Consider the following 19,228-nt stretch of genomic DNA (forward strand, 5'->3'; position numbering starts at 1 on the left):
TGGTACACAATTAAAATAACATACTACTAATCCTAGTACACAATTAAAAATAACATACTACTAATCCTAGTACACAATTAAAAATAACATATTACTAATCCTAGTACACAATTAAAAATAACATACTACTAATCCTGGTATACAATTAAAAATAACATACTACTAATCCTAGTACACAATTAAAAATAACATGCTACTAATCCTGGTACACAATTAAAAATAACATACTACTAATCCTAGTACACAATTAAAAATAACATACTACTAATCCTGGTACACAATTAAAAATAACATACTACTAATCCTGGTACACAATTAAAAAATAACATATTACTAATCCTAGTACACAATTAAAAAATAACATACTACTAATCCTAGTACACAATTAAAAATAACATACTACTAATCCTGGTACACAATTAAAATAACATATTACTAATCCTGGTACACAATTAAAAAATAACATACTACTAATCCTAGTACAGAATTAAAATAACAATACTACTAATCCTAGTACACAATTAAAAAAATAACATACTACTAATCCTAGTACACAATTAAAAAAATAACATACTACTAATCCTAGTACACAATTAAAAAAATAACATGCTACTAATCCTGGTACACAATTAAAAATAACATACTACTAATCCTAGTACACAATTAAAAATAACATACTACTAATCCCAGTACACAATTAAAAATAACATGCTACTAATCCTAGTACACAATTAAAAATAACATACTACTAATCCTAGTACAGAATTAAAAATAACATACTACTAATCCTAGTACAGAATTAAAAATAACATACTACTAATCCTAGTACACAATTAAAAAATAACATACTACTAATCCTAGTACACAATTAAAAATAACATACTACTAATCCTAGTGCACAATTAAAAAATAACATACTACTAATCCTGGTACACAATTAAAAATAACATACTACTAATCCTAGTACACAATTAAAAATAACATACTACTAATCCTAGTACACAATTAAAAATAACATACTACTAATCCTAGTACACAATTAAAAATAACATACTACTAATCCTGGTACACAATTAAAAATAACATACTACTAATCCTAGTACACAATTAAAAATAACATGCTACTAATCCTAGTACACAATTAAAAATAACACTACTACTACTGGTACACAATTAAACAAACATACTACTACTACAAGTACATAATTACAAATAACATAATAGTACTACTGGTACACATTTAAAGAATAACATACTACTACTAAAAGATATTCGTTGAGATTGTCTTATTCTAGTTGTTTTGTTTCTTTGTTTTCCATGTCAGATGTTTATTCTGTGCAAGAGGACACTGTAGTAACGATATCACATTTTTTGGAAGGATTGGGACTGTAATCTCCTTTCTGGCAGAGTTGACGTTCTCTGAATAGAACAATAGGCCAATTCTGTGATAGAACGATAGTTACGAAGTAACGCTGTCGACTAGACAAAGAACCACAGTTATCCAGTTGAATTCAGTAATACTTTCTTAGTTTAGTTCCACAAGGATATCGTACAGAAAGACGACATTTGAAATCATTGTGTTTGTTTCTACGGGGATCAGTACAGAGTTAGAAAGAAAACAATACAGCTAAACATAGCCTATAGTTTTGCGGAATGCTGATAGCCAAGTGATTAAACTTCCCGTATTAGGGTTCGGAGGTTCAGATCCTGGTAATAATGGAGAACAAATTATTTCTGGTTATGATGCAGACAAAACCGTCAGGTATTATATCAGACATTTTTGTGTGAATCGTAACCAGAAAACGTGTTTACGTTGTGTAAATAATAACAATCATATATATAATAAAGCCGAGAATAACAGTCCGAATAATGATATCATAAGTACTAAGGATAGCCTAGTAGAAGAGACTGTCTTTTTTAGTGCGTCCACTGGGTTTTCTTTTCAGTTTTATAATAAAAATTGTATTCATTTTTACAAGTTTGTGCAGTGTTGTTACTTAAGATACACTATAAAAACTCAGTTAAATTATCAGACTCAGAATTAACCTCCTAAATTTCTGATAGAACGTGATTTTATCACAGAGTCAAGCTACTTAATACTTCACTGGAACCAGTTACAGCCTTAAAATATGTGACAGTTAAAGAAGAGATAGTTAATTCATCACGTGCCCTCCCTAGTCTAATGTTGTCGCTATTCCATTCACTCTGCATCCTCTCTAGTCGATTCCGACGTTTTTAGGCACTCATAGAGGCAGTAAAAACATTTATAAAAAATTTTCTTAGTTAAAATCATGTTCTTTTATTTGAACTTGAAGGCAGTTGTGTTTAAGACAACAGAAATCAACACATAGATAATATCTGAAGTGAGTTTATAATAAGTTGACACATAACAAAGTCATTTTATATAAAATCGCTTCTAAACTAGGATATTTTGTACTCTCGCTTTTAAAGAACATATTATAAAGTAATAACGTATATTTTTTCAAATAAGAGAGTTACACGGATAACAACTTATTAACCAAATACATTATATCATGTTTTGTTTAAAAAGTCTAGTGTGTGCGATTTTATTTATTGAAATGACAAATCGTAAACATCAGGTTTAGCAGCGATGCGTGTACCCACAATACATTACTTCAACCTAAAGGCGATTGTAATTGTATACAACACTAAGTGATAAACATGCAGTGATTTCAGAATTCACAAAGTTCTCAAAAGACCAATGTAATAGCAACAAATTAGGAACAACAGTTTCTTGGACCAGTTATAAATTTATGTAACATACTATTTATTATTGTACACTTTTGGCTGTTTTTCACTGTATTAAATGTTGAATTAACGAACATTTAACATCGAAACAAAATCACATCCTTGAAAGAGGAAATAAAGCGCCCTCTAAATTGGCTCTAAAGCACAGCACTTTCCAAAATTTAAACCATTTGTGCAAAGAACAAATATTTTCATATTTATATAATCACAATATATTTTTTACTTAAATATTGTGATTTACTGCACTTCTAAGACTGTCGGAAGCTTAAAATCACAAAAAATTAATATATTTTTTTCTAAATCATAATGAATGAAAGTATCTCGTTTGAAAACGGTTCGTTTTGTTATTTTTTATAGACCTAAAGGTGCGACTTACGAATTACATTTTCAGAGTGCAATTTGTAAAGCCCAAAATTATATCTAAAGTTGAAAAGTTTCTGTTCCATCTCCAGTTTTCAACTTGGTTTTTTTAACAATATCACGATCCGCTGTCTTCATATCATACGCTTGTCCCAGCATGGCCATAAGATCAATAAATATGGTAGAAATATTTAGTTTCCAACCGTATTCGCTTGTGGAGTAATCGAAAGGAAACGCGTGGTGATAGTTGTGGAAACCTTCTCCCATAGCCCACCACGCGACGTGCTTGTTTTCCCGCGCTTCCATGAAGCGGTTGTAAGGTCGATTTCCCCAGTAGTGCGCAGCGCTGTTTACTAACCACGTGATGTGCAGCGTTACAACATAGCGCAGAATACCGTTAGTAAGGAAAGCGATCCACACTCTCTCTCCCCAGCACCACACTGGTATCATAGTTGGAAGATAGAAGCTGCAGAGAATAACCAGTGGAATATAGAACCTGTTGGATATAAATTTATATAATTATCTCCAAACTTTAACGTTAGGTTGATGTACGTTAAAAAAGAATCGAACAATCTTTAACAAGGAACAGGCCAAATTAATCTATTAAATTTAGGTGCATAAAAAATGAAATACTTACAACCATAAATCGAACGATAAAGTTATTGATAAATGTGCTAAGGTTATTTTTATTTTCTTTATGTTGTTTTATTGTACCAATTAGATACCGAATCCATTAGATCCAGATGGTTACAAGACATATAGAACTTACGTGGCAGGTTTTAGGGTTAATCACATTTCATACGATAAGTAGTTCATTGTGAGTGACAAACAGATTGTAGGTAGAACATAAATTAGTTCTGACCCTTAAAACTTGGCAAATTTATCTGCCGATGAAACTATGTTAAACACTTCTCGTTAGTGAAAGAGTAGTCCAAGACTAGTAACCTTCCCTCTAGTCTTGCACTGCTAAATTAGGGACGGATATCGCAGGTAGCCCTCGAGTAGCTTTGCGTGAAATAAAAAAAAAAATCTTCCAGAGATTGCAACATTATTTTGTGCTTAACTTGAAAGTTATAAGATGTCTTTAACAGCGTTTTCTCAGCATCTAGATTTGTCCAGTTTTAAAGATCAATACTATTTTAAAATATCAGGAAAAAGAAAATGATAATAAAAGTCTGGCTCAAGTTAGGCCTACATAATAACCTTCACAATATTTAGAAATGGTAAAAATTATACGTAACGTGTAATTTTGTTTATCAGAAGATCCCAGACAAGGTCTATTAAGCCTAACAAACGGTTAGATTAGAATCCCCTCTTCTAGAGTTCAGACATAGCCGCCCTTAGTTTGGATTTCATAATGACGAGAGATCCACTTGAAGTAAAAAAATGTATTCTAAAGATGGCTGTTTAAAAACTCTTTTTTTTTTTTTAACCTGAAGATGACATAAGAAGATCGAAGCATTGTTCTATATTTTAATTAAAGATGTAATATCCATACCCAGGGGCGTAGCCAGAAATGGCCATTGGCGGGTCAGTTTGACTGCTTGATGCAAACGCCGCAGGCGCAAAGCCATGCTAGGGGGTCCGGGGGCACGCCCCCCGGAATATTTTTTAATAAAAACATAAAAGAAAAGCCTGAATTATGCATCCTGAGACCACCTTTTTGGCAAATTTCAGAATGGCACACTGAGGTGTTTGTCTTATTTTATAATCATAAATAAATATATTGGCCTGTATATATAATATATAACTTAAAGTTATCAGACCCAGCAAAGTAGGCCTACAGTGCTGTCATCAACATATAAAATATAGAGTCACTCAGGAGAGTGCAAAATATATGTATGGTGTCTTTAATCTGTATTCAAATATCATGGACAGTGTATGTTCAGATTCCCTGGATTTCAAGAATTAACTTCACAAATAAACAGTAAGTAGCACCGTGGCAGGCTGGCAGCACCATGGCACTAGCCTAGTACCATTGGCGCCATCTATAGTGAATCATTCACTATAGATGGCGCCAATGGTACTGTGAATGTGACGTTGACAAAAGAAGTTGCGATAAACAATCATTCACTATGTCAAGCCTGAAAAGCAAAAGGCACTGCATGGGTTCTTTAAACCCATTCATGAGGCTGAACCTGATCAATTTGCTGCAGCCAATCAGGTTGAATTAGAATTGTCAACTGAATTGTCAGAGTCATCACCGTGGCCTTCTATCAGTGCTGCCACTACCATCTCAGGTTCAGTCTGGGACATTGGAAATTACATTTCTGATGATGTCAGCATTGGTAAACAGGTAAGTCGACTCCTCATTATATTAATTTTGTATTAAACATCACGCAACATCCTGATGAGTTTTAGACTAAATATTCATTGCTGCTAGTGATTGTAGGCCTACAGCCACAGGATGTTAGGCCTGCTCTGTGAAGTACAGCTCTAAGCCTTTCTCTTAGAGGTTATTGTACTCTCATAACAAACTTTCCTATGTGCAAAATAACTTAATTAGAACTATGTCTTTCTGTCTCTTTTAGATAAATGCTGAAACCAAAAAATGCCTCCTTGAGAATGTCTGGAAGTCAGGGAGTGATTATGTTTTCCCCCAGTGTGGTCCAAGAAAGCTGCGTTTTCATCATCATTGGCTTTCACAGTGGAGATGGCTACTCCACATTCAACATGCAAAGGATGCTTTCTGCAAGTACTGCTGTCTTTTTGTTCCTGATGGTGCTGGTGTTGGAAGCGAGAAATTGGGACAACTAGTGAAATTTCCATACACAAACTGGAAGAAGGCTGTTGAATTGAAACAGTACCACCAAGACAGCAAAGGAAAAGCTAACAATTTTCTACAGGTCATAAACACAAGTTCATCTGTGCACTTGCAGCTTGATGCAACTTACAAGCAAGAAATTGAACAGAACTGGCAATATTTAATGCCTATTATTGATACTATATTGCTGTGTGGGAGACAGGGTTTACCTTTGAGGGGAAAATATGATTCTCGTCCAATGTTTGTTGGTGAAACTGATGAGGAGCCCATCAATAATGATGGAAATTTTTGGGCAATTTTGCACTACAGGGCAAAGGGTGATGTCAAGCTTTCAGCAAGCCTTAAGAGTACAAAGAGGAATGTTATGTATCTGAGTCTTCAAATTCAAAATGAAATCATCAATGCCTGTAATACTCATGTTCTTGATGCTTTTGTCAACAGGTATAATGCTGCAAAGTGTTTCTCAATATTAGCTGATGAAACAACAGATATTTCAGGCATTGAACAGTTTTCGCTGTGTGTTAGATGTCTGCATGCCAATGACAACTCTGTTGCAATGAGACAAGAATTTTGCAATTTATACCTGTTTATGATGTGACAGGCAGAAACTTGGCTGATGTTATCATAACTTATCTGATAAAATATGGTATTGACATGGCTTACCTGCGAGGACAAGGGTACAACGGTGCTACCTCTATGAGTGGGAAATTCAATGGTGTCAAGAGACACATAACTGATAAATTCTCACTTGCACCCTATGTACACTGCAGTGCCCATTCCCTAAACTTGGCAATTTCTGATGCTTGTAAAGAAGTTCTTATGTGAAATTGCATGGGAGTAATTTCTAGCATTGAAAACTTTCTCAATACATCCAAATGAAAGCATGTTTTGGCTCTTTTTTTTGGTGGAGAATAAAGCACTTGAATAAAAAAAAAGTTAGAAAGGTCTCTGGCCCACCCGGTGGGTTGAGAGGCATGGCTCAGTCATTGTCTTACTAGAATTAATCCATGCAGTTACAGATGCCCTTGAGACCATATTGGGTTGGCAAAACAGAGATTCTGCCACGCAAGCCAAGCAATTGTTGTGTTCTATAACACAGCCAGAATTCATCATCACTCTACTTACCATTGCTAAATTGTTTTCCTTTAGTTTACCTCTGTGCAACGTACTGCAGCAACAGAGCATTGATTTAGTGGAAGATTTAATCCATTCACTTAGAAATAATACTGTGAATGAATTTAACGACATTTTCTGTGAGGCTCAAACTCTGTGTAGTGAGCTTCAAATTGACATCATAATGCCAAGGCAGGCTAAAAGATAGATGTACAGTGCTAATCCACAAACCACTAGCCCTGAGGAGTACTTTTGTATTGTTGTATTTGTACCATTTGTTGATCACTTTCTTTCACAAATATGTGACCGTCTGTCCAGTCACAAAAGTCTCCTTACAAACTTCATGTGTCTACTACCATCAGGATCTACCACAGAATGGTCAGAACATACAGCACAACAATGTCACCAAATTAAAGAATTGGCCAATATATACAAGGCTGACATTGACAGCACTTCACTAGCTGCAGTAGGTGAACTTACGGTTTAGTACAAATCACTTGCGAACAACAGACCAAAAAATATCATAGATGCATATGCAATGTGCAATACAGAAATGTTCCCTGTCATTTCTAGACTGTTGAAAGTATTTGCCACATTGCCTGTGTCAACGAGCTCAATGGAGCGTTCGTTTTCAACTCTCAGAAGACTCAAAACGTATTTGAGAAATACCACCATTGAAGATCGATTGAATGGCCTGGCCTCATTATACATTCACAGTGATATTAAAGTTGAACCAAACTGTGTTGTAGATGTTCTGGCAAGAACAAAGAGGCGTTTGAGCCTTTCATAGATATTCGAGTGTATTTCTCTAGTTCTGAAAAAACTTGCTGTATTAAAAGTGTTCAATCAGAAATTTGCATTTGTCCATTTGTTGTGTGTGAAATTATCTGCCATGCAATCACGGATCTTTATGAAACTTCACAGGTGGCAACTGAACTTGTCTAAAAAGTTTGGATACATGGGGGGATTAACCCCAACCCCCTCCCCTTGGCTACGCCCCTATCCATACCAGCCGTTTTTATAATAAGTTGTTTTTTTTTCAAATAGCTCGGGGATGGAAAAAGTCAAAAGCCCCATCCGTACAAAAGTGTTGCTCGGCTCTTGGAACAAACAAACAGGGTTTAGTGTCACTCTTATAATGCAGCCAGAACTGAAAGCGTGTTTAGGACATCACAGTTCGAACCTAAAGCCTGTGATTCGTTGCCAAGTACACTTTAAGCAGTAGGCCATGCTTGGTTAATTTATACACACAAGAAGGTTGGTTGGTTGGTTTGGCGTTTTATGGCGCAAAGCAACTAGGCTATCTGCCCCCACTCAAGAAGGACATATGCCATTTATGTCGGCTTTATAGGTCTGTTTGATGCATTGGTAAATGGAAGGTTTAATGTATGCAAACATTAAAATCAAACAGGGAACATGATATTAGCACATATAACAGTCAACGAATGTAATATAGATTATGTTTAAGTCATATTGATTGTATTATAAGTTTCATATTTAAAGATTTTATATACTAATTATTACTTTAAAACAAATCAATTGTTAGTTTGTAGATAAGCACAAAGTTAAACAACGATCTATCTGTGATCTGTCTACAACAGGTATCGAAACCCGATTTCTAGAGCTGTAAATCCGCAGACATACCACCCTGCCATTGGGGTGCATACCACAATAACGAGATAAATATCTGTTATATTTGTTTACCTTTTCTGAAACCTCACCACAGGATCCTGTAAGAGGTCGCTACAGTCGACAGTCCTTCCTTTCTCGCGGACTTCTGGATGTTTCTTGTACATGAGCCAGCCCATGTGGGCGAAGAAAAACCCTCTGTTTATGTTATGTGGATCAGCATTCGTTTCAGAAAACTTGTGGTGAACGCGATGATCTCTTGACCATTCGTAGAGGTCATTCTGGACAAAAAAACTAGTATATTTCTATAAGTTTATGATAAAAGTAAATATAAATATTAAATATTTCTTTTATTTTATTTGCAATATAATTCATTAAGATATTAGTTTATCAAATGTTTGAAAATCCTTATAAAATATCTGATGTTCTAGTTCAGACAAATACGATTTTATTTGTTTTTTCATCATGACCAAGTAACTAGATATTTCAGTTTCTAAGAAAGTACTAAGACAGTAGCAGATGTTTCTTGGCGAAATTAATCCTAGCTGAGGCTTTAGTTTTATAGGACTATTATTTTAATTTTCGCTCTGTTAATATTCATCCACCTTACAAACTTCTTTCAGGTGCCACCAGGACTTCGTTTGGAATATAAATATATATATATATATATATATATCAGTAATAATGTAAAAAGATTTTAAAACAAAAAATATTCGAATATAAACAAGGAGAGTCAACTACAACGCCCCCTATCAGCATTATTGGAAGTGCAGCTCAGCGATAAATTAAAAGTTGGGTGCATTGGTATGTTTCTCACGTCAAGCCTTTTCGGTAAAAAGATTAGCCTATCAAACGTATATGTTGGAAGGAGAGAAGGCTTAGCTTCCTACTGCATTACTGGTCTTGCAGTCGCCTTTCCTAATCAAAAAACTGTTTTGTCAGATTTTAGCAATTTTTGTCAGAGACGTTGTCAAAGGTTAGGCTTAGACTTGAATAGTAAACTAACATTAATTTTAGTTTTGAATCTTATATATGTTTGGTAAACTGTGGTGCTTGTTCGATTGTGATTGTGTGTTTTTGTTGTCATTTGTAAAAAATAACTGTTGTGATTGTGTTTTTTGTTGTTATTTTTATATTAATAACTGTTGTGATTGTGTTTGTTGTTGTTATTTTTATATAATAACTGTTGTGATTGTGTTTTTTGTTATTATTTTTATATTAATAACTGTTGTGATTGTGTTTTTGTTGTTATTTTTATATTAATAACTATTGTGATTGTGTTTTTTGTTGTTATTTTTATATTAATAACTGTTGTGATTGTGTTTTTTGTTGTTATTTTTATATTAATAACTGTTGTGATTGTGTTTGTTGTTGTTATTTTTATATAATAACTGTTGTGATTGTGTTTTTTGTTGTTATTTTTATATAATAACTGTTGTGATTGTGTTTTTTGTTGTTATTTTTATATAATAACTGTTGTGATTGTGTTTTTTGTTGTTATTTTTATATTAATAACTGTTGTGATTGTGTTTTTGTTGTTATTTTTATATTAATTACTGATGTGATTGTGTTTTTTGTTATTTTTATATAATAACTGTTGTGATTGTGCTTTTTGTTGTTATTTTTATATTAATAACTGTTGTGATTGTGTTTTTTGTTGTTATTTTTATATTAATAACTGTTGTGATTGTGCTTTTTGTTGTTATTTTTATATTAATAACTGTTGTGATTGTGTTTTTTGTTGTTATTTTTATATTAATAACTGTTGTGATTGTGCTTTTTGTTGTTATTTTTATATTAATAACTGTTGTTTTGTGTTTTTTGTTGTTATTTTTATATAATAACTGTTGTGATTGTGTTTTTTGTTGTTATTTTTATATTAATTACTGTTGTGATTGTGTTTTTGTTGTTATTTTTATATTAATAACTGTTGTGATTGTGTTTTTGTTGTTATTTTTATATTAATAACTGTTGTGATTGTGTTTTTTGTTGTTATTTTTATATTAATTACTGTTGTGATTGTGTTTTTGTTGTTATTTTATATTAATTACTGTTGTGATTGTGTTTTTTGTTGTTATTTTTATATTAATAACTGTTGTGATTGTGTTTTTTGTTGTTATTTTTATATTAATAACTGTTGTGATTGTGCTTTTTGTTGTTATTTTTATATTAATAACTGTTGTGATTGTGTTTTTGTTGTTACTTTTATATAATAACTGTTGTGATTGTGTTTTTGTTGTTATTTTTATATTAATTACTGATGTGATTGTGTTTTTTGTTATTTTTATATAATAACTGTTGTGATTGTGCTTTTTGTTGTTATTTTTATATTAATAACTGTTGTGATTGTGTTTTTTGTTGTTATTTTTATATTAATAACTGTTGTGATTGTGCTTTTTGTTGTTATTTTTATATTAATAACTGTTGTGATTGTGTTTTTTGTTGTTATTTTTATATTAATAACTGTTGTGATTGTGCTTTTTGTTGTTATTTTTATATTAATAACTGTTGTGATTGTGTTTTTTGTTGTTATTTTTATATAATAACTGTTGTGATTGTGTTTTTGTTGTTATTTTTATATTAATAACTGTTGTGATTGTGTTTTTTGTTGTTATTTTTATATTAATAACTGTTGTGATTGTGTTTTTTGTTGTTATTTTTATATTAATAACTGTTGTGATTGTGTTTTTTTGTTGTTATTTTATATTAATAACTGTTGTGATTGTGTTTTTGTTGTTATTTTTATATAATAACTGTTGTGATTGTGTTTTTTGTTGTTATTTTTATATTAATAACTGTTGTGATTGTGTTTTTTGTTATTATTTTTATATTAATAACTGTTGTGATTGTGTTTTTCGTTGTTATTTTTATATTAATAACTGTTGTGATTGTGTTTTTCGTTGTTATTTTTATATTAATAACTGTTGTGATTGTGTTTTTTGTTGTTATTTTTATATTAATAACTGTTGTGATTGTGTTTTTGTTGTTATTTCTATATAATAACTGTTGTGGTTATGCCTTTATTGTTGACTATCTCAGTCAGAGTTCACATGGTCAAACAACCACATTCCGTTACTTGGTGTTCTTTGAACCTCCAGTTGGTGGACTGTAACTAATAATGACAGTAATAAGAGTAATAATGACAGTAATAAGCGAGCCAAAATACACAATACCTTACAGCTTCACTGTAAAAGTGTATGAAAACATAGCACACAATGCATAATACACTACTGTGACACATTAAAACGCATCAACGAGCCCTCTAATATTGCGTTGAGCAGTCATTAGCTATCATCCAAGCCCCAGATTAAAATCAACAACAATGAAACCCAAGTAGATTGTAGATAGATTGGTTGAGATGGAAAGAAAAAGGAATTTTTTATTGAGTACTCACTTTCAAACGAACACAAAATATCTATACAGGTAAGTTCATAAAGTATCACCTACACAAAGATCATATAAACATTAGAAAATATTCACATAAGGCTCATGTTCTATGGATGCGATATAAGGCTTTTCCACCAATAAAATTCTATGTTACTAAATTGCTTTTCAACCAGTGAAATTCTCTGTTACTAAAATGCTTTCAAACCAATGAAATTATCTGTTACTAAATAGCTTTTCAAACAATGAATTTGTTTAAATCTAGCGAAGACCGTCTATTATTCAGATCAGAAAGAAGTGCTTTTGTATATAATGTTTCACATCTTTTATAATTAGCGCCTTCAACACTTTCACTAAAATCAGAGAAAGTCTAAATATTTAAGGTAAATAGACGTATAAAAACACAACTTCTCACCTTACCTGACAAGCAGTGCAATTGAACAGCATTAGTAGAATTCTTAAAGGAAGTTTCGCCTTGTAAGTTCGGTGACACCAAAGGCGGTGGGCACCAGCAGTTACTCCTAGACCTGAGCAATAGGAGCTTATTACGCCTACAAGAAACAAATAGCTCTCCTAAGTGGTTGGCAGTTTTTGTTCTGTTCTGTTTTTGTAGTTATTAGCTGGTGGTTTTATAAAAATGATTGAAAGTCTAATTAGTATTGGTTTTATAATGTTTATAATAACGTAAGAGAACATTGACCAGTTATTGCTGGAGTACTATTACAATTTAGCGCACGCGTGAGAATATTTTTTCTTTTATATTTCGCGAACAGCTACACGAGGGCTATCTTTGTTAGTCGTACTAAATTTAGCAGTGTAAGACTAGAGGAAAGGCAGCTCATCACTCACCGCAAACTCTTGGACTACTATATTGCTGTCACATTATAACGTCCCCACGGCTAAAAGGACGAGCATGTTTGGCGCAACGGGGATGCGAACCCGCTACCCTCAGATTACGAGTCGCACGCCTTAACACGCTTGGCCATGCCGGGGCGAGCATGTTTGATGTGACGATGACTTGAAACCGCGACTCTCAGACTGCGAGTCGAGCACCTAACCACATGTCCCTCCAGTCTTACACTGTAAAATTAGGGACGGTTAGCGCAGATAGCCCTCGTGTAGCTATGCGCGAAATTCAGAAACAAACAAACTTTTTAAGCCTACTGAGTTATTGAATCGCACTCTATTTTGGACATTTTCGAAATTGTAATGTGCTGCGGGTAAAACATACAGATTATTACAGAGTTATAGCCGAGGGTTCCGATTGGAATAAAATTGGAGACATCTCGTCAATGTGCCTCCTTCACAATCAAGTAAATGTAATGGAGAATTTCAACCAATGATTATGGTTTTTGTACGCAAGCAATACGAAGCGTGGGGTGTGCTTGTATCCGATTCTGTTTTATACTCTTCAGTCATCACGATCTCTACCAACCTACACTTAAATCTAATTATATGCCCAACCAAATCAGAGTATCGCATGTTTCATATACATGTATACACAGCTGAAAGTATTTAAAAAAAAGACAAACTTGCTTGTCGCGCAGAAAGCGACGTAGTTCTGTACATGTTGCGTATTGATTGCTACCGCAACGGCCAAAATATCGGCGAACCGGATGGGTGGCTTTTCGTTTGTTTTGGAATTTCGCACAAAGCTACTCGAGGGCTATCTGTGCTAGCCGTCCCTAATTTAGCAGTGGAAGACTAGAGGGAAGGCAGCTAGTCATCACCACCCGCCGCCAACTCTTGGGCTACTCTTTTACCAACGAATAGTGGGATTGACCGTCACATTATATGCCCCCACGGCTGGGAGGGCGAGCATGTTTAGCGCGACGCGAGCGCGAACCCGCGACCCTCGGATTACGAGCCGCACGCCTTAATGCGCTTGGCCATGCTAGGCCATGGCTGTGCGTCCTTATGTAGTAGATTGTAGCGATACTATGGAAACAATCGAGCAATTAAAAACCGATTGGGGCCCGGCATGGTCGAGTGTGTTAAGGCGTTCGACTCGTAATCCGAGAGCCGCGGGTTCGAATCCCACTCGCACCAAACATGCTCGCCCTTTCAGCCGTGAGGGCGTTACAATGTGACGGTCAATCCCACTATTCGTTTGTAAAAGAGTAGCCTAAGAGTTGGCGGTGGGTGATGATGACTAGCTACCTTCCCTCTAGTCTTACACTGCTAAATTAGGGACGATTAGCGCAGATAGCCCTCGTGTAGCTTTGCGCGAAGTTCAAAAAAGAAAGAAACAAACCAGTTTTTAGCACATATCTTCATCTACAGAACGTTACACTTGGACAATCAGATTTAATTGTGTATAAAACAAAACAACAATAAAATATTACTATTAAACTTACCGAGTGCCCAAGCTTTCAACGGCACAGTAAAAGATAGAACTAAACCGATCAGTGCTGCAATGTGCAACATAACAAAAATCCACACATTTCTCCACACCAGATCCATATGAATAGACCTGTGTTGTTTCTTAGGAACATTCATGGTAGCTGACTCACTATTTCCCAACTTCGGATCCATCTCATAAGGAAGAAAGAGAAAACACCGCTCAGCTGCAGCGAAGCCTGGCAGACTTCAGGGTATTAGAATCTAATGAATAAATAGTAGATAATCAAGGATAAACCCAGTAAATACTAATTACATTGTAATAACTTAAGTCTAACTGATTGGCTCTGACTGGTCCATCAATACTATACGTCATTTAATTGAGTGTTTTTCTTTGTTTGTTCCAGATTGTGTTAACTCCTGCACAAGGACCACGTGTACGTCTCTCTCAAATTGTTTATTGGTAGAATACAGTTAACAGCTTTCAGTATTGTTGTAGTTGTTTAATCAAATAACGAAATTTTATCAGCACTCTTTATAATGCTCCCATAGTAGAATGTGCTATTATTCCTTGTAATGCACCTACAATCTCATATTTCAGAACTTATTAGCACTAATTATAATACGCCCATAGCTCCACATTGTGGAATGTGTTAGCGCTACTTATAATGCACACATAATCCGACATTGTGAAATATGTTAGCGCTTCTTATAATGCACACATAGTTCCACATTGTGGAATGTGTTAGCACTCCTTATAATGCACACATAGTCCTACATTGTAGAATGTGTTAGCACTACTTATAATGCACACATAGTTCCACATTGTGGAATGTGTTAGCACTCCTTATGATGCACACATAGTCCTACATTGTAGAATGTGTTAGCACTACTTATAATGCACACATAGTTCTACATTGTGGAATGTGTTAGCACTCCTTATAATGCACACATAGTTCCACATTGTGGAATGTGTTAGCACTCCTTATAATGCACACATAGTTCCACATTGTGAAATGTGTTAGCACTCTTTTAGTGCACCCTTTAGCCTATCACTTCAAAATTAAAGATGGCTCCACGTAGCTGAGAAAAAAAACTGTCCAATAAACGGTTTTTATTTACCTTTCAAATTAACTTTTTTTTTTGACGCTGAAGTATTTTTGACCTTCTGTCAGAACTGATTTGTTTAATTCGTTAGGTCGTAGTATGCGTATACTAGTCTGTAACATAGTGAATCAAAATGTAGTGTTTGACTTTTAAGGTGACATTTTTAGACAAGCTCAAATCGTTTGAGTCGTCGAGCAGAAATAAAATTACAGTTTCTTCGTATATCGCTAGCATCAAGTTTAGATGTTCGCCAGAAATGTTAGCGATAATGAAACTTTCAAAACTGTTCAGAAAAACAACAACCAAATACGTTATGGGTATGGGAACTAGACCCAAGGAAACTCACTAGCCAAATACGTTATGGGTATGGGAACTAGACCCAAGGAAACTCACTGGCCAAATACGTTATGGGTATGGGAACTAGACCCAAGGAAACTCACTGGTGAAAGTTAAACGCACAGTTGGAAAAATAAAAACTTAATTTTGTGGTGGTTTATATTAATAGTAGTTTAGAATACCCATTAAGATAGTAGACACTATACAAAAAGCAATGTGTTTTGTTTTTGTTATTAAATCTTTAACGACAGTACTATATGTTAATTGTATACCATACTCTGCTTTGTGGAAAATAATAATTCACTAATTTAACGGATAAGCCAAAGTTTATAAACAAAATAACGAAAATGTATGCGTTATATCAGGGATTTTTTTTATCTACCTTTCGAGCACAAATCCTAAAATAACATAACCCATGTGCACTTAAGGCAGATTTCAGTTCTCACATATAAAACTACTGTAAAATGTGCCAGGCAAATCTGGATACTGGATGTTTACCCATACACACTATGGATCATTTCTATAGCAAAGTTATTTGATACTTATATAATGCACCTTTAGTACTCTTGCGATACGATATAATATTTAATGAAACTTGCTAGTAGTTTTATATTATGGATTTCAATGTTTAATTGTAAAAAACGTTTATTTTCTTATACATACACTTCCTGTAATTATAAAACACATGTAAGCTGTGTAAATTGAGCTTCGTAAAATTAGTTTTATCCTCTATTTGATTTGTTTGTTTGTCTTCTTGTAGCAAAGCCACATCGGGCTCTCTGCTGAGTCCATCGAACGGGGAATCGAACCCGTAGACTTACCTCTGTACTAGCGGGGGACTCCTCTATTTGAAGCCCTCGTCACCGAGGCACAGTGGTATGTCTGCGGATTTACAACGCTAGAATTCGTCTTTCGATACCTGTGGTTAGCAGAGCAGAGATCGCCCATTGTGTAGCTTTGTGCTCAGTTACAAACAAACAAAGCTTTATTTGAAACTTTTACCATTTTTAAAGCACGTATTGCAGTACAAAATCAAAACCCTGGTATATAGATACGTATTATTACATGAAGAAGTACATTATATATTTGTATATAATATATTAAAATTGGCGGATTTAAAATTAAAATACCACTTCGAAACTTTGAATGTAGTGCATGACAGGGAAACGTGAGAGTTTCTCTATTCGTTTTGCTTGGTTACAATACGGACAGGTACATTGAATATAAGTAAATACACGTCGTATGGATAAATGCTACTTCTCAACCGTCTGAGAGACAGGTACAACTGGGATTCAAACAGAGTGTGGGCCAAGCTGTTAGGGCAATCTACTCCTATTCTGAGGGTCGCAGAATCGAACGCCCATCACACTAAACATGTTCGATCTTTCAGATATAGGAACGTCATAATGGTACGGTAAATACCATTATTCGTTCGTAAAAGAATAGCCTAAGAGTTGGCGGTGGGTAGTGATGACTAGCTGCCTTACCTCAGTCTTATCCGACTAAATTAGGACACAGTTATCGTTGACAGCTCTCGTGTAGCTTTGCGCGAAATTCATAAAACAATCAAACAGAATGGAGAACAAAATCCTCCAATTATTTCAACATGTAACTGCGATAAATTCATCGCGACTCACTCGGCAATGTGTGTGTGCGTTTTGTTATAACATCGGGCTATCTGCTGAGCCCGCGCGGTAAAATCGAGCTGATGGTATTTAACAAAATAAGCGATACACAGTTTTTGACAAGAAAAGTCAATAATTATCGCTATATTTCGCACGTGTCGAGTCTCAACCTCCATCAAATATGGCGTTATGTTCCCTTAACTAAAATAATGACATCGCGAACATAAAATCTATATGCAATCATCACTTGTTTCTTACCTGATGTCCAACGTTCAACAGCACGGGGGAAAAAAAAAAAACAGATATTTCACGCATGCGCAATGTGACAGACGGAAAAGATCTGATATGAATGCGCGAGCTTACAATTCTTGAATATAGGGGCCAACAATTTCCATTTAAAACAAAATAACGTTATTATCGAAAAAAAAAAGAGAAATAGATAAAAAATATGAAACACATAACTGTTAATCAAAGCAGCCTATTGATTATAAACAAAATAAAGGTTGCCCGAAATGCTGTCTCACCTATAGTGATAATTTACCCAAGCTGCGAATGAACACTTCATCAGGGGTTGTTTGTACTCGTCTGTTAATAAAAAGGGGAAGAATAATAAAAGGACTGTATCGAAATCGGGGCACGTTGATGTGTTCGACCAATAAGAATGTTGTATTTGTAAAAGCGCCATTCCGTAATAAACCCTTGTTTACTAGCCTTAGCCAAAGGAAAGCCCTCGAGGCAAGGAGAGTAGTACAAGGAAAAACTTAGAGGTCACATAGTGTGATGTTATTGTATCCTAGTTCCTTTACCAACAAGACTGTAAATTTCAGTAGGAAATAAGACCAAAAGATAATTTAGTGTTATTTCGATCTGTCTTGCATAATGTGATGTAACGTTGGCGTTTTGTTTTTAGAAAATCATTTTAAATTAAAATAATAAAAAAAAAAGATCACCGTGAGAGTTACCAGCGATTCGAACTCGTGCAACGGTTCAATTTGGAGCTCTCGAGTGGTCAAAGTCAACAGAACAGAATGTCCTTTAATGCTGGCCTCATTGTTAAGTCTTGCAGCTTGCGGGATAAAAACCTGTCACTGTAAGTACTCACCCTTTCAGCCGTGGGGACGTTATATGTGACGGTCATTCTCACTTACTGTTGGTCAAAAGTAGTCCCAGAGTTGGCGGTTGATGGCGTTGACTCTTCTCTAACCCTAAAATAACTTAGTGTAGTTTTGCGCATAAAAAAAGGTGAACATTTAAAGTAATAATTTAAAAACAGTTAGTGATGAAATGAGTATTTAACGTAAAATAATAACACTATGTAACACAAATATTGTCCCTGGATAGTATGTGTTATTTATTAATTGCTTATATTGTAAATGTACATAAAATGGCCATTATTCCCTTCAAACTTTGCTTTTGTGACCTGGATAATGAAATTTAGAAATTAATCTATTTTCTATATAAAAACGGGCAAATTTGAACATTTTCATTTACATAAGATCTGAATAAAACAATATATGAATCAAGATTTGCATGTATTTATACTAAATTTACACAAAAATGTTTACAAGTGAGTAGTTTTAGAGATTTGTGACTGTAATGACAGTTACGACAAAAAGTGTTCGTACCCCTGCGTCCCGAGTGGATTTTTGCTCAAACATAAAAAGTATCACGATTAGGCTAATAGAAGTACAGTGTATTATAAATATTACACTAACACACATCTACGTAAATATTTATGTAAATTAAACAACAAATAAGCTGTTTATAAACAAATAACCAAACGTAGTATGAGCAGAAAGTG

The 19,228-nt window shown here is 34.3% G+C and overlaps 1 protein-coding gene across 4 annotated transcripts; it reads right to left on the reverse strand.

Annotated features, from left to right (window-relative positions):
* Window positions 1-2,355: 2,355 nt before the first annotated feature.
* LOC143234382 (acyl-CoA desaturase-like) lies at window positions 2,356-18,072 on the reverse strand. Of its 4 annotated transcripts, none has more exons than XM_076471700.1 (5): window positions 17,952-18,072; window positions 14,377-14,623; window positions 12,440-12,570; window positions 8,711-8,916; window positions 2,356-3,625 (listed from the first exon to the last, which is right to left on the reverse strand). In XM_076471700.1, exons 2-5 carry the CDS (start codon window positions 14,552-14,554, stop codon window positions 3,190-3,192), a joined length of 951 nt encoding a protein of 316 aa, XP_076327815.1. In that variant the 5' UTR covers window positions 14,555-14,623; window positions 17,952-18,072; the 3' UTR covers window positions 2,356-3,189. The 4 variants fall into 4 exon arrangements, with proteins under 4 accessions (XP_076327815.1, XP_076327816.1, XP_076327817.1 ...); XM_076471701.1 differs by lacking the exon at window positions 17,952-18,072 and adding an exon at window positions 17,686-17,831; XM_076471702.1 differs by lacking the exon at window positions 17,952-18,072 and adding an exon at window positions 17,290-17,314.
* Window positions 18,073-19,228: the final 1,156 nt, after the last annotated feature.

Source organism: Tachypleus tridentatus, chromosome 12 (genome assembly GCF_004210375.1).
Source record: "Tachypleus tridentatus isolate NWPU-2018 chromosome 12, ASM421037v1, whole genome shotgun sequence".
NCBI classification, from domain to species: domain Eukaryota; kingdom Metazoa; phylum Arthropoda; class Merostomata; order Xiphosura; family Limulidae; genus Tachypleus; species Tachypleus tridentatus.

Excerpts from the sequence above, each read along its gene's own strand:
- LOC143234382 (XM_076471700.1), bottom strand. The coding sequence starts at position 14,554 with ATGGATCCGAAGTTGGGAAATAGTGAGTCAGCTACCATGAATGTTCCT. Across the intron at positions 8,917-12,439 it reads TCAATTGCACTGCTTGTCAG|AATGACCTCTACGAATGGTC; the intron begins GTAAGGTGAGAA and ends TTTTTTGTCCAG. Across the intron at positions 3,626-8,710 it reads GTGGTGAGGTTTCAGAAAAG|GTTCTATATTCCACTGGTTA; the intron begins GTAAACAAATAT and ends TATATCCAACAG.